Source organism: Cyanidioschyzon merolae, chromosome 20 (assembly GCF_000091205.1).
Source record: "Cyanidioschyzon merolae strain 10D DNA, chromosome 20, complete genome".
NCBI lineage: Eukaryota > Rhodophyta > Bangiophyceae > Cyanidiales > Cyanidiaceae > Cyanidioschyzon > Cyanidioschyzon merolae.
This window is the reverse complement of record NC_010146.1, coordinates 1,054,842-1,075,153: the sequence shown is the minus strand read 5'-3', so window position 1 is coordinate 1,075,153 and position 20,312 is coordinate 1,054,842. Positions and strand designations below refer to the sequence as shown.

General features: G+C 55.3%; 5 protein-coding genes and 1 non-coding gene across 6 annotated transcripts, besides 1 other annotated feature; 3 read left to right on the top strand and 3 right to left on the bottom strand.

The window, feature by feature from the left end:
* Positions 1–1,172: 1,172 nt before the first annotated feature.
* CYME_CMT434C (mitochondrial F-type ATPase F1 subunit alpha, precursor) lies at positions 1,173–2,867 on the top strand (the record flags this gene model as incomplete). The annotated part of the gene is made up of 1 exon (XM_005539351.1): positions 1,173–2,867. One exon carries the CDS (start codon positions 1,173–1,175, stop codon positions 2,865–2,867), a length of 1,695 nt encoding a protein of 564 aa, XP_005539408.1.
* Positions 2,868–6,381: 3,514 nt separating this feature from the next.
* Positions 6,382–8,544, top strand: CYME_CMT433C (transcription factor E2F; the record flags this gene model as incomplete). The annotated part of the gene is made up of 1 exon (XM_005539350.1): positions 6,382–8,544. The coding sequence occupies one exon, from the start codon at positions 6,382–6,384 to the stop codon at positions 8,542–8,544; it is 2,163 nt and encodes a 720-aa protein (XP_005539407.1).
* Positions 8,545–8,643: 99 nt separating this feature from the next.
* On the bottom strand, positions 8,644–11,034 carry CYME_CMT432C (similar to charged amino acid rich leucine zipper factor-1; the record flags this gene model as incomplete). Its single annotated transcript, XM_005539349.1, has 1 exon — positions 8,644–11,034. One exon carries the CDS (start codon positions 11,032–11,034, stop codon positions 8,644–8,646), a length of 2,391 nt encoding a protein of 796 aa, XP_005539406.1.
* A 1,200-nt stretch (positions 11,035–12,234) lies between these two features.
* On the top strand, positions 12,235–13,206 carry CYME_CMT431C (26S proteasome regulatory subunit RPN8; the record flags this gene model as incomplete). Its single annotated transcript, XM_005539348.1, has 1 exon — positions 12,235–13,206. The coding sequence occupies one exon, from the start codon at positions 12,235–12,237 to the stop codon at positions 13,204–13,206; it is 972 nt and encodes a 323-aa protein (XP_005539405.1).
* Positions 13,207–16,193: 2,987 nt separating this feature from the next.
* Positions 16,194–16,763, bottom strand: CYME_CMT430C (zinc finger protein; the record flags this gene model as incomplete). The annotated part of the gene is made up of 1 exon (XM_005539347.1): positions 16,194–16,763. One exon carries the CDS (start codon positions 16,761–16,763, stop codon positions 16,194–16,196), a length of 570 nt encoding a protein of 189 aa, XP_005539404.1.
* Positions 16,293–18,000: a sequence feature (possible transcribed region).
* Positions 18,001–18,681: 681 nt separating this feature from the next.
* CYME_CMT428T lies at positions 18,682–20,289 on the bottom strand. The gene has a single exon (XR_002461714.1). It is a non-coding gene; the product is annotated as a hypothetical transcript (transcript).
* Between the last annotated feature and the right edge of the window lie 23 nt (positions 20,290–20,312).

Below are 20,312 nucleotides of genomic sequence, written 5' to 3'. Positions count from 1 at the left end.
CAGACAATAGCAAGGACTCGACTTGTTATGGAGGATACGGGTTTTCTAGAGAATGAAATTCAACGTCTGCCGGCAATCTGTGCCGTCTGGTGTACCCAGAGCAGGTTGCTGGGTCCCAGAGTCGTCGTGAGCGTCAAGCACAGATAGTACCGGGACGGACATTGATTTCCCCACAGTATCCATGAGCTCGCTTTCATATTTCCCGCCGAAAGACGCTGAAGCTATAGGTTTTGTAAACGGAAGCGGTTTTGGTCTGGATGCAGATGCAGAATTTTTTTCCAATTCTCGATCAAGGGTGTAGGAGCAATGAACAACATACGCGATATCCATAGGATTGCACACGGTTCGGTAGCGTGTTGCAAATACGATGAAAACGACGAGCATTGGAAGCATTTCTCTGTATTCATTCGCTTCCAGGTTGGACGGGGACCATACAAAAAACGTCTCGCCGTCGATCCACCGGTCGGGATGCCGGCCTGTCGGCGTGCAGATCGCCTTGCATCCACGGAATGGAAGCATTCACCGCGCACTGAAAAAAAACGAAACAAACGAAAAGAAGGAAAGGAGGAGCGTACAATCGGAGAACGCTGCCCAATGGAAAAGTTTTGTCTATGAAAAATCCACGGAATAAAAGTTGGGGATTCCATGCGTGTATCGTTTCCCCAGCCAGTGCCGCGAGCACGTCGTCACACACACACACACACACACACCAATAGGCGCTTGTCGAGTCAGCGCTGGAGCTTCTCGATTTCCAGAAAAAGTGTCCAAGCATGTACCAGCTTCCGAGTGCAACGTCCCGCACGACCTTCACCAGCTGGCGCGTCTACATCGAGGCATGCGCATCGCCACAGACAGTAGCACCAAGTCGGCACGCCCGATGACGACTTCCGACGAACGCAGCATAAACGTTTATCGATGCGTTTTTTGGTGTCCAGTGAGCGCCCTGCTGCAGTTACCGATGCGCTTCCTGGACAGAGGCGATTGCCCCGTACATCCATGTCAACAGAATCTGATCAATAATAGACAAACTTGGTATCACCGTTGACGTCTGATCGTAAGGGAATTCCCTTACCACGCTGCCGCCGTATGAGACGATGGCGCTCCTTCGCCAATAGAACCGTAACGAACGCGCCTCTTCAACAACGACGTGCTTTTGGCCGAAAAGCCTCTCCATGAACCGTGCCCTGAGACCGTTTGCTCGTGCTTTGGTGCGTTCCAGTGACCTGCTTGTACGCGGTCGTGCAGCTGTACACGGTGCCTTGTGGGTCACAGCGAATCGCGACCAGCGGCAGAGGTCGCTCTCCAGCTGGCGGGCTACGGGTGCTGTGCGCAGATCCGCGCTCTCAGCAGCAGAGCTCTCTGCGATTCTCGAAGAGAAAATCAGCGGCGTTGAGGAGCCGTTCGATGTGAACGAAGTCGGGAGAGTGCTAACCATTGGTGACGGTATTGCCCGAGTTTACGGATTGAACAATGTCAAAGCCGGTGAAATGGTGGAGTTCGCGGACGGCACCAAAGGCATGGCGCTCAACCTTGAGCAGGATAATGTAGGTGTTGTCGTTTTCGGCTCCGACCGCGATATTACCGAAGGCTCTCTCGTAAAACGGACGGAAGCTATTGTAGACGTTCCGGTCGGGGAAGGCGTCATTGGTCGCGTTGTGGACGCTCTGGGGCAGCCGATCGACGGTAAGGGCCCGATCCGCGCTGTTCAGCGGCGACGGGTTGATGTCAAGGCTCCGGGTATTATCCCGCGTCGTTCTGTGCATGAGCCTATGCTGACAGGTCTCAAAGCTGTGGATAGTCTTGTGCCGATAGGGCGCGGCCAACGAGAGCTCATTATCGGTGATCGACAGACCGGCAAAACTGCGGTTGCCATCGATGCGATTTTGAATCAGAAGAAGGCCCATGACGAGAACAGGCCTGAAAAAATCTACTGCATTTATGTTGGAGTCGGGCAAAAGCGCAGTACGATCGCGCAGTTGGTGAATCGACTCGAGCAGGCTGACGCACTCAAATACACGTGCATCGTGGCGGCGACGGCATCGGATGCGGCACCTCTCCAGTTTCTGGCCCCGTTTTCCGGCTGTGCAATGGGCGAATACTTCCGGGATAACGGTATGCATGCGCTCATTATCTATGACGACTTGAGTAAGCAGGCAGTCGCGTACAGACAGATGTCACTGTTGCTGCGGCGTCCGCCGGGTCGCGAAGCCTATCCCGGTGATGTCTTCTACCTGCATTCGCGTCTGCTGGAACGCGCTGCGAAAATGAGCGATACAGCAGGCGCCGGATCCCTGACCGCGCTTCCCATCATAGAGACGCAAGCTGGTGACGTGTCCGCGTACATTCCGACGAATGTGATCTCGATTACGGACGGGCAGATATTCTTGGAGTCGGAGTTGTTCTACAAGGGTCAACGTCCCGCGATCAACGTTGGTATTTCGGTTAGTCGAGTGGGATCTGCGGCGCAACCAAAAGCGATGAAGCAGGTTGCGGGGTCGATGAAACTGGAATTAGCGCAGCATCGGGAGGTCGCTGCCTTTGCGCAGTTCGGCTCTGACCTGGATGCCGCCACGCAGCAGTTGCTGAATCGCGGAGACCGTCTGAATGAGCTGTTGAAACAAGGCCAGTACAAACCGATGCCGTTCGAAGAACAAGTGTGCGTGATCTACGGAGGTGTACGTGGCCTTCTCGACAAGGTACCCGTCTCTCGTATTCGCGAGTATGAAGCAGCAATGCTGCAGAACATGCGCTCAAATCATGGTGATCTGTTGGCAAAGATCCGTCAGGAAGGCCAATTATCGAAGGAGTCCGATGAAGCCTTGCGAAAAATTCTCACCGAGTTTATTGCTACATTCCACAAGGCTTGAATGGCATGAAGCACGCTTCGCTTAAAGCATATCTATCCACAGAGCGATTCAAACGTTTCATGTGGCCAGTGCAGCATTCGCGTCTTCAGCAGCGTACCGGGGCGCTCGGAAGCGACCCAGGTCCGTCACAAGGAGTCTCCAAGCGGATACGTTTGCATCTGCGTTGGGTGCATTTGGACCTGTCTCGAAGCAGAGCATTGCTCCCCGGGGAAACGTTTCCCGACGATTCACTTGACGCCGTTCCCATGTGTGGAGCTGTGGATGATCACTCGGCAACTGGTAGACAGTTTCAGGTCCGGAAGTGTCCCGCGAAAGAGAGCTCCTCGGCAGGGGATGGGTATGAAGCTCGGAGCGCGCGACAGCACCCACGGACGTGCTGACAATACCCGACGGCATGATTCGACACTCGGTTCACCGAGTCGACGCGAGGAATCGCGCTGCGTTTCGGTAAGCGTCGCCACGTATCGCATACCGCCCTCAAGACATAGGTATCCTAGAATGTATCCGAACCGCCGGACGCGGTCGATGCCAACGCAAAACACGTTGCCAACACCTGTATTCGTAACGCTCGCAAGTACCTAGCGTGCGTGCGGGGTCATCGAACCGAAGATCTTTTTTCGTCGAGCTACGCTTTCGTGGGAACGAGTGTAGTCGAGAAAACATACATGCCTTGGTTCTGTCTCTGCTGTGTCGTTGTATTGGGAGCGGTGCATTCTGGAGCATCGGCGTTAGTGCGACCTTTTTGTGCATGTTTGTTGTTCTTGCAGGAATTCGAGAAAAGGAAAGCATCGCGTACATTGGCGAGAGGGAACGGAAAGCGTTTCTAAGTCAGTGCTGGCGTGCGAGCATCATGATCTTGCTTGCATAAATCGGATATCGTACCATCAGGTGATGCATGAACCAGTTTTTTACGCAGCGCATGCGGAACATCATGCACCCCAAAACGGAACCCGTGAAACGCAATGGACACGAATGGATACTCGGTAGCCTGCTCTATTCCGTATGCTGTTTGAGATACACGACAAAAAAAAGGAGGCGCAGAGCGCGCACGTTCCGTATCGTTCATACAAACGGTGATCATGACACATGGAACGAAACAGAGAGAGCAACGCACGCTTCTATGGGAGCCGGTCGCGGCTCGACGAAGCACACGAGCGATTGCTAAATGAAACACGAACGCGTCTTACAAGATGGACGGGTATTTGTCCCACTGGACGAGACTTACGCAGGAGCAATGCTGGACCTGTCTGGGGGTACGCAAACCGGGGTAAAGTGCTGTTCGTAAAAAAGAGAAAAGCCGGCATTCCGACGACATTAGCCCTAGCGGCGATTCTATCCACTGGTGGTCTGGAAATCGCCAGCCATACAGACTCGTCCAGCGCTTCATGTTTCGTAGACGCGAGCCCCGAGGCTTCCTGTTGGCACATGCATCCGTCCTGTTCTAGCGAATCGTTGCTTTCCATCATGAAAATGCGGTCGAAGAGTGTGATGCTGGGATACGCGGTCAGTGACGCTTCGTATCAGCCCGTCTCCTTTGATTCATCATGTCGAAGGTATTGTCGCTAATGGCACGCGCTAGTTTTCCGCTCAAGGATCCATAGACGAGTCGCTCGCATCCGCGACACCGAAAGTTGTGCGACGCCATCAGCGATCATATAGCTTGTTATCCATCAATGTTGCGCACCGCTTCTCTCCGGTGGACGCATCTTGTCAGACGTCAGGTTTTCGGGCTTCCCGACTCTGAGATGGCAACTGTCCGAATTCCTCTGGAATTCCTCGATCAAACCTCCGTGCGACAAATGATGCTCGGTACAGCATACGCGATGCGACTTGATTTTTTCAGCGTTCAGCTTCGTCGAGCACTGGACATGATAAAAGCCAAGTGGCATACCAAATAGTGGCATGGTGGTGCGTGCACGCGTCTCGACGCTCTGAGCACCGTCGTGACCGGAACGAGATGCTCCGTACGCTTCATTCATAGCCTACACCGACGTCCGTATGGCTATTGCCGAAGATCATGGGCAGGAGTGCATGGGACAGCGCACCCAAGTCGACCGCGGCATACGCGCTTCAGATGCCAGGTACGTGCATTCGACAACTCATTCATTGACTTGCAGAAAAGCAAATGACCGTCAAGGCGCGTCGCCCGAAAACCCTTCAAGAGCATTTTGAAGCAACGCTGCACTGTGAAAAGATAGCTCTACAGACAACTTGCGTCGCAAGTAAGCCTGCCAACGTTTGAAATGCACTCCAATACAGGGTCATTGAATGAAAAATACCGCTGGCCCAAATCCAGGTTCCTGCAGAGACACGGACCAGTGTCGATCGATGCGGCCGCACGAATCGCAAACTTCGTCAGGCGAGTCGTTTCGCGGCCTGCGAACCTCGGATGCAATGCAGTGTATATTTACGTACAATAATGTATGAATCGGACTATAGCAAACGCTCGATCAACAGCGCTAGCCGCGTCTCCAAGCCTCGGATGCAATGCAGTGTATATTTACGTACAATAATGTATGAATCGGACTATAGCAAACGCTCGATCAACCGCGCTAGCCGCGTCTCCAAGCCTCGGATGCAATGCATTGTATATTTACGTACAATAATGTATGAAGCGGACTATAGCAAACGCTCGATCAACAGCGCTAGCCGCGTCTCCACGCCCCTGTTCCCATGGATTGCCACTTGTCGCTCCATCTGTACAATCCATAGGAACCCCTGGAATGCTTGGCGGATCTCCGCACCGCCGCCGTCGCGATTCGAGCGCGTTGCTGTTTGGCTGCACCCGCAGGACTTCGGAGGCGCCGGCGGCGGCGGCGGCGCCAAGGCGTTGCAATTCCGCGCCAAATCATTCGCGCGCTAGAGACGCACTGCCATAGCCCGGCTAGCTCTATTCGGAGTTGAGCACTTTCGACTGCCGTCGTTGCTGGGCGCAGCTGCCTTTTTCGTTGCGCTGTTGGCGCAGCTCCTGTTCGGGTAGGGTGCATAGTCCTTGCTTGCTTCCTTCCGAAGAAGGCTGACCTCAGTTGGCTATCGTTTCTGGTGTACAGGTGTGTTTATTTGTGTGTGGCGTAGGTGAGCGTACCACGCAGCGTAGCTTGTGCACGCTTGGGCTGGTGCGGAAACGAGTGCACGCTACTGGGTCGCCTCTTGAGCAGTCTGCGACTTGTGTCTGTATCGTACGGGGTGCGACTTGCGTGGATACCGCTGGTGGTCGGCTTCCGTCCCGGTTGTGTAAACGCGGACACACAAGCCTGGAAGGGGGCGCGCCACTCTGTTGCGTAACGAGTGTTCGCGTTCGCAGCCGTGCAGTGCAGGTGCGTGCCTCACCCATCGGTCGTTTCACAGGGTTTCTGTTGTACAGCGTCGGTGACGGGATCAACCGAGAGCTGGCCTGGAAACTTTGCGTAAGAAGCGCTGTGTGCAAGGAAACTTGATTCTTTCGGGTTATTGTTGGCTTGGTTTCCGATAGAGCAAGGGCTCGCTCACTACCCGTGTGCTGGTAGCCTGAGCGATGTTCCCGTATCGGGCGTCACCGATGAGGGGCTACGGTGAGCCGGGCACCTCGCGATCAAGCTCGCAGCCGCTGGTGTCGGGTGATGCATACTCTCGCAAGGACAAGTCCCTCGGCTTGCTTTGTGAGAATTTTCTTTCTCTTTACGGCGTTCTAGAACAAGCACGGGGAAACAGTTCATGTGAAATTTGCCTGGACGAAGCGGCGACGCGCCTCGGTGTTGAGCGCAGACGAATATATGACATTGTGAATGTGCTCGAAAGCGTCGGAATGGTGACACGAAAGGCCAAAAACAAGTATATTTGGCTAGGCCAAAGTCGTTTGAAAGAGAGCATCCAGCGCCTCAGACAAGAGGCAGAATCCGCTGGAGGTGTTGCCGGCCTTGGAGACTCGAGTCAGCTCAATGGGGATGATGACGAGTTGGCCAACGATCCGGTCAGCGGGCCCTTGTCGACCACAGCAAAAGCCAGCGAAGTCGAACGCTACGCAACCTGCCCAGAGAGCCTGCTTGCATCCAATGCATTATCCAAACCATCCGTCGCGTCGACGAAGAATCATCGCATGTCGCGGAAGGAGAAATCACTTGGCGCACTCTCGCAGCGTTTTGTGCAACTGTTCCTGCTAGCAGGTGGCGACACCATCAGTCTGGAATACGCAGCGTCGATCTTGTTATCCGGGAGTGTCGGCAATCGCGAAGCGGAGGAAAATCCCCTAAATGGGGGCATGAAAACCAAGGTGCGACGACTCTATGACATTGCAAACATACTTTCCTCGCTCGGGCTGATTCGGAAGACGCACACGGAGTACCGGAAGCCAGCGTTCGTCTGGTGCGGCGAGGACAACGTGCGACTGGAAGAGCTCCGCACCCCACGCGAGTTGCTACCGAACCCGTATTCGAACCAAGTAGTGCGCCCGGCCTCTGCCGACAAGTTGCAAGCTGCGGGCCTGACCGATGCTGCAATAGCACGATCGACGCAGCGATTGCCTTCACTCCATTCTACCAATGAAGCGCTACGCTACGCATCGTGTGCGCTTCCTGGGACAGATTCTGTGGCGGATGGCGCCTGGCTGGCGGTGGCCAACGCCGAAGACCCTGCTGCTTACGTGAACACCGTGATGCCGTCGTTTCAAGAAATGCGCGTACCCGATGGACATGAACTGCGAGAAATCAGCAGCCCGAAGCGACCACGCACGGCAAATGCAGCGCTCACAGAAAACAAGGAGGATCGTGCAGCTTGGCCTGGGCTGGCGGCGGCTCCAGGTGCTCCACGGGGAATGACGAGCACCGCTTCGCGGTCTGTTCTGAATCCGCGGCCGCTCTTCCCGCGACCAAGCTCTGTTCCTCCTTCACCGGTCCGTGGACTGGGAAACCGATCAGTACCGCCGTCCCCGGGCGCACTGCCTGCGGTTCAGGGCATGCCTCGGACAGACGCTGCGGTACCTGCAGCGTGCGGGTATCCATCGAATATGCCGAGCCGTGGACCCACGAGCCCTGAGCATGTCGCCCTCTGGGGATGGAGTCCGCTGCCTGGGCCTTTCTCTGCGAAATTGTATGCTGCTCACGGCATGTCGCCACATGCACTAGGATCTTCGTATACGCTGACGTCGAACACGCCTGCAAACTACATTCATTCGAGCGGGCAGGCCGCAAGTCAATGGCTTGAGTGGCTCGATCACGTGCAGCAGCAGCAGCAGCAGCAGCAACTACAACAGCAACAACCACAACAGCAGGTAACGGGTTGGAAAGGATTCGGTTCGCGGCCCAATACACCACCAAGTTACAGCTTCCACTTTGATATTGACGCTTACATGAGACGAGCGCAAGCTGCAGGGCCCGAGTACTACGCGCGTGCCCAGGAATGGTATCGGGAGATGCTCGAATGGAAGCAGCGATGGTTGCGACCTGCGGGGGCAGCACCAGTCGCAGCTACCGCCGCATCCCCGATACCGAGCTCGCTCGAAACCGCTGGAATGCAGAACGGACAACATGCCGCAGCCGGTAGCGACCAACAGCGGCACCCGCGACTCAATGGATCCGCAACCAGAGCGATGGATGCGAGTCGATCCACACATGATGTACAAGACGCGTCTCCGGTGGAGAGTCCAGCGACCGCGTCCACTATGGCTGCGATGGAGGCCACGCTAGCGCCCCCGACGAACTAGTTCGATTGGCGCGCTACCTTGAAACAGCAGGTCCCGGTCCCGTCTTGTCAAGCAAAACGCCTCAAAGCATCGAGAACAGGTCTTCATTGTGAATAGGCTTTACGTCCGCAAAACCACACTCTGTCGCGTGCGCTTGTTGATACCACTTGTTTCGCCCTTGTAAGCGCCTGCAGCTGCAACCGAGCGCGTGCGATCATCATAGACGCGCACTTGACCCTTGCGACGAACCAAGGCCTCTGCATAGCGTACCCGTCGCTTCACACGCGGGTTACGATGTGCAGCGTTTCGAGGCCGGCGCGCTGTTAACCCGCGATTCCTTCGAATCTCATCCGTTATTCGTCGTGGCCTATTCTCTGCCAGCAAGTCGTCATCCGGTGAAGCGACCAGTGCTTCGGCGCTACCCTGGGTACGCTTCTGACGCTTGCGCTGCATCGTATCCGCTGCTGCTTTGTAGAGCAACGACGACCAGTCGGATGGCGCGGATGAACCTTCGAACGCACTCAATGCTGCTCGCTTGTCTGTAGCGCTTTGGTCAAACGTCGAATGTTGTGCACGTTGCAGGAACGCTTCTGATACCTGGTTTGATGCTGCTGCTGCTGCTGCTGCTGCTTGCGAGTCGGTGCTGGGCCTGGACGACACATCCGAGCGGTGCCTGTCGACGGCCCGTGACGTGCGTTCAGCGTGCAGCGCTTTTGGAGGCATCGCGTGCACTTGGCTCTGATCGCGCTGACTCACCTCGACGATTCGATTCGCAACGGAAAGCAGGTCCGTCATACCACTTGTCCGTGTCTTCGAATCTATGGCGGTCAGGCCGCGAGTAGCTTCTGCAAGGCGGCGAGCTCGTCGGTCCTTTTTGCTCTCTGGTAAACGAACAAGGTGTTCCTCCTCGTATGCTTGGCGCGCCTCCGCCTGCCGCACGAGCCGCATATCATCACGAGTCATTGCTTCGGGGTCAGCGTTCAGGCTTACCTGTTCGGGCTTGTCGCTGAGTTCGCGTGCAAGCTGGCGAACTTCAAAGCGGTACGGGCGCTGGTCGGCGTCAGCACGCGCTACGGCTTGTTCGCGTCGACGTCGCGTGCGCTCGTCTTCGTAGGTCTCTGCGGTGGTGAGGAGCGGCCTGTATCGACCAGTCGCTCCTTCGTCTGTTTGATCGGTTGTGCTCGTGCCGTTTGAAGCTGGCAGTGAGTCATCAGACTCGCTGCCTTGTGCAAACTCCGGTCGCAACGCTGATGTCGATTGCTGTTGACCGGCTCGCTTCAGGGCCTCCAAGCGTACACGAACATGTTCTTCCAGCGGACGGATTTTGTCCAGTGTGACTCCTATCTCCATGAGACGGTCCATGACAGGATGGTCGCGGATCGACGAGCATTCAGCTTTCAGTGCAAGATAAAAAGCCAGATTCGTTCCATAGTTGAGGAGCAGCTGTCTCTTGAGCTCCAGGAGGCCCAGCAACGGATCTCGTTCCATGTGCGTTGTTAATTGTTCTCGTTTTGCAGTTTCCAAGAGCTGCTCCAGGTCCTCAATGATCTCCTGGAGCGCCGTCGACAGCGATCGAAGCACCTCTCGAACTGCAACCTGGTCATGATCCGAAGCAGTTGCCTCTAGCGATGCTGCATCTGCGGCATACGGCCGAGGCGTGCCTCCCGGTGCGGTGTCGTCCACGGCTCGTGCGAGCTCAGAGACTGCAATACCGCCGGTAAAGTCCTGGGCCTGCAAGCGACTAAGTTGTTGTCGCTGGAGGCGCATCGCTTCCGCCTCCTCCTCGTCCAGCTCATCGATATCCAGTTGATCCTCACGCACAGCAGTGTCGGCGTCGTAGTACAACGACCGGCGCCGTCCGTCGGGCCTCTCGTCCCAGAGAGCGTCATGTACATCTTCGTCTTCGTCGGTATCATCTTCTGGGCCCGGGTCCGAAGCGCTCTCGTAATCGGCCTCGACATCGTTGTCCAGAGCGCTGGAAGCATCGCTATCGCGAGTCTCTTCCATTTCCAGCAGCTCAGTATTCTCTGAATCAGAGGACTGCGAGCTTGCACTGAAATCAGCCATCAAGTCGGCACCATAACTCGAGTCGACTCGGTCGTTGGCGGCAGTGCGCCGCTCGCGTGCCGCTCTTCCGTGAGACGCTTCAAGCTCGCTTGCAGAGGACGCGTCAGGGCTAGCAGAGACGTCGTATGGCGACACACTGCCGCTCAGTATTCGCCTCGAATTATGGCCCGCGGAACGATTGCCCAAACCGTCGAGTTCGCTATCCGAATCGTTGCCGGACTGGAACCGAGGCGTGTCGCGTTCGATCGCCGCAGAGCGCGTGTTCATCCAGTCCGTTTCGTCGAATGAAGCACCAGGCTGCTCAGACAGGCTTCCAGCCTCAACGCGAACTCGCTTTGATGAGCGCCCATTTTTCCGATCGCGCTTGGGTGATGCGAAAGCGCGCATCGCCCTTTGTCGGCCATGGCTCGCAAAGCTCCGCGAATCCACTACTTGCCTGCCCATGGTTGGTACGCAAAACGAGTTACGCTGACGTAGACGTGCTCGTCACAGTACAGGCACTCAAGTTAGAGCCAAGAGCGCGATCTGGTAGCACCACTCAAACAGAATGCGTCCACAAGGCACGCTTCCGAGCTATGTACAAGGCGATCTCTGGCAACAGAAACACCGCTAGAGGCGTATACCCTCTACTTTTGCCTCTACCGGTTCCTACCAAGTCGTCGCGTCCGAGGCGACGGCGGCGGCGATCGCCTGGGGCACCGCCGCAGCGACACCGTTGCCCGGCGCTGGAGACCCTTGCGTATTCTTTTGACATTCACTTGCAATGTCGGATTCCAGTGTGTTGCATCGCTCGCATTCAGAGGATAAAAGCATATATATTTGTGGCGAATAGAGAATAAGAGGTGCAGAGGTTGGTGGCTCGTTATCAGATATGCCCAGAAAAAGAGATGCTCGTGTCGACCTTTTGCATCACGATCGCTGGCGGCGGGGGCAATGAGGCTTCCCCAATGTCATCCTATATGGTACTGACATGAGCATCGCTTTGCTCACACGAATCCGAAAAATCGTGGACCGAACAAATAACATCATGCTGATGGTTCCGGAGCGGTGCCGATCGCATCCCTCTGGGCATGGTAAGAAGAGACGCCGCCGCGTCTCCTTCGATCCGCCCAGGGCAGCAGCAAAAACGCGCCGTGCTTTCGGCTTTATCGGAAAGCATGATCTCGCGATGTATTGTCAGAGCCTCTTCCGGTCTCTCATGGTACGTGACGAAGCATCCAGCGTGCATACGGTACGCAGTTCGACATCCGTCACCAGCACTGTTGTCACGTGCGTGAGAGCGTTCGCAATGCAGCGGACGATGCCCCCAAGCGGGCAGCACGAAAAACGCTGCACCAAGCACGCTTACAGATTTGATGTTTTTTGTCCACATTCGTCGGTGGGATCGGAGAGCGCGCTGCTTGCAGCCATGCTCTGTATAATACTGTACAAAAAGGAATATATGCGACAAAGCGTCCTCGAGCACGCATGTCCCTGCATGCGTTTCAGTCGTATGCGGCAACTGCGCTGCCGCCACCGAACCCTACCGCGCAGTCGAGGCTCGCGTGGGCCGTTAAACGACCTGGTTCCCTAAACGATTGAAAGGCCCTAGTAGTGTGCTGAAAGTCTGTTGCAACCATAGGGCATTGGCGTGCAGTCTTGCAGATGCAGTCCAGAAAGCAGCTGCCGATAACGAACGCTGTGATTCACCCGGTGGTACTTTTGGGTATCGTCGATCACTATAACAGAGCGTGCAAGAACACACGGAAACGGGCGGTGGGCATTCTTCTGGGCACAATCGACAGGCGGGGCCACGCGGAAGTGCTGAACTCTTTCGCTGTGCCTTTCGAGGAAGATGAACGCAATCCTACAGTCTTCTTTTTCGACCACGATTATGTGGAGAATATGGCAGCCATGTTTCGGAAAGTCACCGCGAGAGAGCGAATCATCGGCTGGTATTCAACAGGGCCACAAATCCGCCCTGCAGACATGGGTGTGCACGAGATCGTTCAAGGTTTCTGCAGCAGCGGTCACGCACTCTATGTAATATGCCAGGTGGATCCCAAGGAAACCGGTCTGCCGACCGAGGCATACGTGTCTCTCGAGGAGGACAGTGTTGCGCTGGAGGGGAGCGCACCCGGTCAGCCGCGCCGAATATTCGAGCACGTGCCGAACAGCATCGGCGCGTTGGAGGCAGAGGAGGTGGGTACCGAGCACCTGCTGCGCGACGTGCGAAACTGGTCGGTGTCAACGTTGACCGGAGAGGTGCGCGCAAAGCTGGATGCATTGCAAAGTTTGCGTGCACGCCTCGAAAACATCCGGCGATACCTGGAGGAGGTCGCCTCTGGAAATCTCCCGTTGCACCAGGAAATTCTGCATGCTCTGCAGTTGGTCTTGAAAGGATTGCCTCGAAACGCTGCCAGCTCTGAGCTGACGCAGGCGTTTGCGGTTTGCAGTAACGAACAGACCCTGTTGATTTACGTGGCAACGCTGTTGCGATCGGTGCTGGTGCTTCACGATCTGGTGAATAACAAGACCGAGCTTCTGGAAACTGAACGCAAAATGGAAGTTGCGTTTTCGAACGCAACAACAGCGATGGATGCTCCTGGTTCACCGACTGTGGCGGATAGCCTGTGACTACGTTGCGTCTGCCTGCGATGAGGTATGTCCACCACGGCTGATTTTCGGAGCGGATTCTTTCTCTTCTAGTGATAGATGCGTGGCAGCCGTATGGATGCGCGCGATAGAGCCAGGCAGATAGCACATTGTGATGTTGATGCGTTAGCATATCACAGAGGGTGTCGCTTTGCATAATACAGGATGCGCAGTCCAGCGACACCATTCGGAACATGCGACTCGGTGGCGTTCCAGAGCGGAAACGGCCCCAAGGCGATGCGCTTTCCGTAGATCCAAGGAGCGTGGAACTACTCTACTGAGAAGCGGTCTACGCAGAAACAATCCAATCTCAATACTTTGCCATTCTAATGACCACGATGTCTGAGGAGCGGCGCTGGAAGCGCTGGCCGCCGAGCCTCGCGCACCATGCCTGCTCTGCCCCATCGACGTCACAAAGGTAGATGCGATTTCGCTGAACCAGGCGAAACGAACCATGTTTTCGATGACGGTATGTCGAAAACGAGTGTGCCTTCCGTGTGACGCGCTGGTTACCCTCGTTCCAGAACAAAATCAAACGGTTCCTCGGAGTGGGGTAACCGCGCTAAAGCTCGGGACGCTTCCAGCTGTTATCAACACCAGCCTGTGCGGCCATTTGCAGTGACTGGCTACTTCTACTCGCTTATCTGCGGCGTTCAATGCGCCGGTCTCTCTGGTCGCTCAAGCTCCCTTGTTAACAGAAGATGGATGTTGATGGCATTATCAACGGCCAGATTTCGCAGCTTGTGGCTCTTGTCGACGCATTCCATGCACAGGTGGTAACTGGGATCTATGCTGCGATGGCGATTTCCAAATTGTTCGAAATGTGGCGCCTCGGTGACCTTGCCAACGGCTACACTTGACGATGGTCTGGTGCTCCCATGTGTCCATCATATCCAGGTATCCAAAGGCTACCCGCTGGCGCGTGAGGGCTTGCGACATCGCTCGATGCATGCTCCGAAACGGTATTTTGGGTTTCGCTGGATCCCCTGTGCCGTTTCCGCGCTCGATGGCGTCCCGTAAGATGGCGGACTTGTTCTGGATCAGCCCCTCGAGGAGTATTTTGTCCGCTGAAAACACACGCGCATGCTGTTCTAGTCGACAGACGATTTACGCAACGCAATGTCCTCCATGGTGACACAAGTACGAGAAAAAAAGTCCACGCTCGCGATCAAGTCGAGCAACGTCGATCCGTCTACGCTCCCTGTGTGCAAAGCGGTGACGCGCTCTGCGCTGGATGCGATCGCTGCAATGACTCGAGTCGAAGGCATTTACCGAGGAAATAGAAGCGACCGGAGCAGCTGGGTGCGCATCCAGACAGAGCTATTATGCCGCGGCTGTCGAATGACGTTTTATGGACTGCCACAGCGAGAGACGGATTCGTCCTTCGAACGGCATCGACTGCTTGACATGACAAGTTCTGAGGACTTTCGGCATGGGCTTGTGATGATGTCGTCACTGGACGACGCCATGTATTGGTCGTCGTCCGTCCAGGTGCGCGCCTTGCTGCGTCCATGAGCTACCCTGACACGGAAGCATTGGGAACGTGAAGCATTCGTGATTACGTATGCGCAACATAAGCAAAGGAGAAGCGTAATCGGTGCACGTATGAACTGGATGGTGACACCGGTAATTTCACAAACGCTTATTAAAAGGCATCGCGATTCATCTTGATTTCGGTGACGTAAAGCGTTCCAGCGACAAAGCGTTGAAACAGACACCCGGAGAAAACAACCAAGAATCCTAAAATCTCGTATGCATCAGTAAGACCTAGGCACTTGAAAGCCAAAATTGATGTTAAGCGTTTAAAAAATGTTCAGCAAAATCTCAGCTCCTGAACAGAGCGAACAGTTCTTTGTTCCATTTTCGATCGACACCGCTGTGGCAAGTTCAGCTCGGGCCGTAACATCCGGAACACACACTGCGAAGCCTCCACAGTCCCTCCTTTCGTACCGTACCGCCGCCGCCGCCGCCACCGCCTTGCACTACAAGCCCTTGCAAAATTCACGAATACCCCAAATCCGAAAACGCTTGAAGTATTTTCTTTCGCAGCTGCAGCGGAGTCCAGCAAGGCGAGCAAAAACCACGATCCGCTCGGGAACGACGGCCTGTCGTGTCGCGGTTTTCATCGGCCTCAGCGTTGGATATTTTCAGTCATACAAGCTTTGTAAAGTGTCTGGAAACTGCCACTCTTCAGTTGTCAAGCAATTGAACGATTACAACTTGATAACGCACGCTGCAACGACCGCTTCGGGTGCAACATCATGTCCGTACGAACTGGAAGACGACTGGGGTTTCGAATGCGCTGCTGCCGCTCGCGATCTGGATGCACTCTACTGGCTTCTATCAGAGACCTAGCATTCGAACGGACAATGCACCCTTCCCGGTATTTCATAAAGGCCTTCATTGACGCGAAGAGACGCGAGCCAGGCGTTACAAGTACACCTGGATGCTGTGCGGTAAGCGATGCGTACAGGGCGTATAGAGCGGCAACTCGGTTGCTGGAGCGCGTTCCGGTCTTTCGAGTTTTCTCCATTGCCGCCGCGTGGAGTTCAATTCCTTGTGCGACGCTAGAACCGCACATCGTGCGCGCTAGAGCAAGGAGGTTTCCGGATATGGTGAAGCGTCTTCGCTGAAGTCATGAGGCTTCACGACATGACCCCGACACAACTCGCAGCATTCGCTTATGAGCACGATGCGCCTACACTGAAACCTGCACGGTTCCAGATACACTGGATTCCTTACATCGAGAATTTCGTGTCAGTGCATCAGGACACGAGCATATGCTGTCTTGCGATGGAAACGGATCAGAGAGCTTTCGAGCGGAGCTGATAAACGCGTATACCGTTATGATCATGACCGACCAGCACGGAATGCAACCGTCAACGAAACGTCCAACTCTAGGTCGAGAAACAGGACAACGGTTTACCATCAAACACCTCAAAAAGTTTCCTCCGGGAACGCAAGCGTCTTCAGATTTTTTCCAGTTTGCTCGCCGCAACTACCGGATTGGCACTCGCGAGCTGTTCACGCGCCCGCGCACGATAGTCGTAGTCGCAGTCGTGTTGTTCAGCGTAGCGGTGTAGCGAGCAAAACGTAAAACCACATCGGCATTTGAAACCCAGCAGTCCAACTCGGCGATTGCACTTGAAGCAGTTGCCGTGGTCCTTCTGCTCTCGCTTTGGTGACTCTACCTGTACCTCTGCCTTGCATCCCTCTGCGGACACGGCTGCGGGGCCGGTTTCCGTTTCGAGTTTCGGTTGGGACTCGAGTGTACTGGTGAGCGCTGCAACCCCGGAAACCGACATGTTGTCTTGTACATCTCGCGGTGAATCTGGTGCCTCGCGCGTGGCAGGTGTCGGGACTGCGGATCCCGAGGACGTACCGCTCGCGCGGTTGCTGCTCAACTCTGAACTTTGGCTGTGGTCCCTGTAGCACTTACTGCACATATTCTGAGTCTCGGGGCGACCGTAAAACCCACAACCCGTCGCACACGGCAACGGAGGCTGCTGTGGTTGCTGCTGTTGCTGTTGTTCGCTCATGTTTATGCACGAGAGTCCCAACTGCCGACGAAAGCGTCTATACCTGCGGCTGGAAGTACACCAGATGTTCCGACTCACACGCACACACACTGCGCTGCCAGCGAACCCTCGCTTTGTTCTGTCGTATGCAGGGAACGCACACGCCCCGCAAAAACGAAAGAAGCGCTGCGCTCGAACGCCAAGCTCGCTCGCCTCTGTAAGCGCTATCCAACGAGGTGAACGCTAGCGCGCACGCGCGCAGTCCCTCGAAGCGCTTCGTCCAAACGGTGCGCTGGCTTCAGGCACCTGTCCAACGTCTAGACACAAACACACGCACGCACACACGCACGCACAAATGCTCCCACAGGAACACACCTGGAAACGCCAGGAGCCTCTGTGTGAGAATCGCTTCAGAATAGGAGCAACGTTGCGCAGCTTTGGGCCAACGTGCGCGCTGCTGCGCGAAATCGGAGTGCAGACGCCGTTCAGAAGTGAGCAGCAACAGGCGCTGCTGCTGAACAGATGCTCGCGTCGCGATCGATCAACGATCCGTCGATCGATCGATCAATCACAGCGCTCGCAGGCAGCGGCAACTGCCGCGGTACGCCTCGCTGCGCGGTGTGCGTGCCGCATCGCGTCATGCACGAACACGCACGACACAGCAGCTGGGGCGCGGCACGGGTACGGGGGTGCGCTGGCTGGCCTCTCTAAACGTATACGAGACGGAAGCAGAACGCCGGTCGAGTCGGTCTGGTAGTAGGTTTCGGGAGGTTTTTCCGAACTTGTCCAATATATATCCTGAAGAGTCCGAGTTCAGCAGTGCGTGCGTACGGACTCATGCGTGGATTTCGGGTGTGCTCGGAGGGTGGCTCCTGCGACGCATTGCCGCTGGAATGCTTTACGCCACCGGAATCAGGATGATTTGCGACGCCATGGAACAAGGATATGTACGATAATAAGCGATATCCTGAGACATTTCGTACGTGTGAGCCACGTTTCTTCCAAGTTCCTCGCATGGTGCATGATCAAATCACGCATGCTTCACGTTTTCGGTGTTTCTGTTTCAAAGCAACTCTTGGGCGCATTCATTCGCACAGCTGGATTGACGACGATACACAGTTTGACGTCGTCCCTTGTCGAGTTGTTCACAAGCTCATGCCGAACGCTCACTGAAGCTCTTACGCAAAATAATCGATTACGTTAGACAGACGAATCCTTCTCTCTCTGAGGCAATCTATGAATCGGCATTCGACAGCAGTAGCATGATAATGCTCACGAGACACGCTCCTGGAGGCTAAACGGCTCTTTTGTTTGCATGGAAGAGGTCTTGGAAACGGACCTGAGTTATCGCAGCGGACGCTTCCAGTGGAGCGTATGTTGTCGCGTTGCATGAGGCGAGCGTAGACGGATCGCAATTTCCCGAATGGATCTCCAGGCTGGGGTTTGCTTCCGATAATCTTTCCAGAAAGGGTGATATCGTACTCTACGAATATTGTATCGAATGGAGCGGCGAGCGCTTGCGTATGCGCCGAACGGATCGCTCAGAAGATACATGTGAACGCAGCGTGTGGCGCAGGGTGCGGATGCTTTGGACGATATCGAGGCGAGCCTGTTGTACCCGTCCAGTGCGAGTACCGGGCGGTGAAGCACGTGTTCACATGCCACAGTGCGGGTCTGGGTAGTGGAGGTGCCGCGGATACATCTGGCAACACCAGAGTCCAGTTGAAGGCGTCTTCTTTATGGTCCGACACGCTTTCTTTTTCGCTCACAGCGTAACGAACGAGTCATTCGCATCCATGACCTCGAAGCTGCTCGATAAATATTTCGCTTCGGTTACCAGCCCAGAAATGGTCCGTTGCGTCGCCGCTCACGCTTGGGGTAGAGCCGAACAGCGCGTTTCGGTCGGTGGACGTGCCCGCGAAGAAGAAGGGGACGAAACGGCGCTTTTAGAAAATTCGCGGTATTCCTACGAGTGGCAAGCGTCAGTCCAACCAGTCTCTGACGATGACGAAGAAGGTGACGAAACGGCGCTTTTGGAAAATTCGCGGCATTCCTACGAATGGCAAGCGTCAGCCCAACCAGCCTCTAGCGACATCTGCGTGCCAGGGCGAAAGAGATATGGAGATGAATGACAGCATACATGCAACATGTCCAGGTGTAGGAGAAGGAGAAGACGGTGCTTCTCTCTGTAACCTGCTATGCAAAATTCGAGCAACTTCGCGAAGAGCATTGGCAGAGCTCGTTCAGGGTCTCTCATCTACACCAACTTAATGGAGCAACGTTCACTACTACGATGGAGAGCAACGGTATATTCACCTGCAAGCATTTTATGAAATCTTGGCCAGAGTCGGGCAACGAGAGCCATTTTCGGCCGTGCAGGTTAGAGAGCGAGAGAGGGAGAGAATCCGTCGAGGGCACGGATCCCGGGTGCCAGGGCATCATCGTCGTCGCCGTACCTCAGCATCAACAGGACGGAACCGATAACCAGAATGGAACCAACATGAATCGTCTCATATTTTCCAGCGATCTCCATAGTGACAAGACAGGCCTGCTCGACGCCGGCACGCATTCCAACTAGAGAAACGACGGCGACAGGGCTAGGCTCGACATACTGGGCTCCGCACGGGGCCAAGCAGCATGGTCTGTACGCTTTATTCGGGGAGTACCTTAGCGTCCAAATGGCTCATGCAGAGGAGCTTTAACCAGAGTCTATACGACACCGCTAGGATACGCAACGGTGTCTGTTGTGCGGACGCCAAAAGCGTGCGTCCTCCAAATCGCTCAATGCGTTGTAGCGGAAAATGTCCGACGAGTCGTATCGTATCTTGGTAGCCTCTGGCGCTAGAATTGGTGTATCGCAAAAATCCTGCACTACTGCTCATTAGAGGGCAGCGTCGAACGAGCAAAGGCATCGATTCTGTACGATGCCCATCGTTGCGTGCAGGACAACATCCGCGAATGAAGAACACAGGAGGATGATGAAACGGGCAGAGAGGCAGAGCATGAGCTAGAGACGGACGCACCAGATATTGTGTTTGATACGCTACACGGTTGTCAGACCGCGAGGATATCGAAGGTGAGCACCCTGCTCTGGCGTGATTCCTCCTGCAACCATGCGCGCAAGCACGCTCTGCGTCGAGACTTGAACGCTTTGGTCAGCGTTCGAACAGGTCTCATGCTTTCGGAGCGTCCAGCGACGTGGTGCCCGGCGAAGACTCGATCGAATCGTCTCGTGCTTCGTGCGGACATTGCCGTGAAACCCCAAAGGCTTTCTATGACGAAAATCACTGGTCAGAGGAGGCGGCGTTCTCTTCGCGCCTGCAGCAAGGCACTTGCACGGTACAACTCAGCAATGCAGGCACGCTGCAGCGCCGTATATAGACAGGTGCGTGGACCAGAAACGATTTCCCTCCACAGTTAATGAACGACAAGTGTTCCTTATCATTCGATAGTAAAGCGTGTTCCGAGATGCAGCAGTCTTCTGCATCCTACGGGGCACTTTATAAGCCGCTCCCGAGAAATCGCTCTGTTCCAGCAGCGAAGGCACGAGGAGTGGCAGCGTGCTGCGCC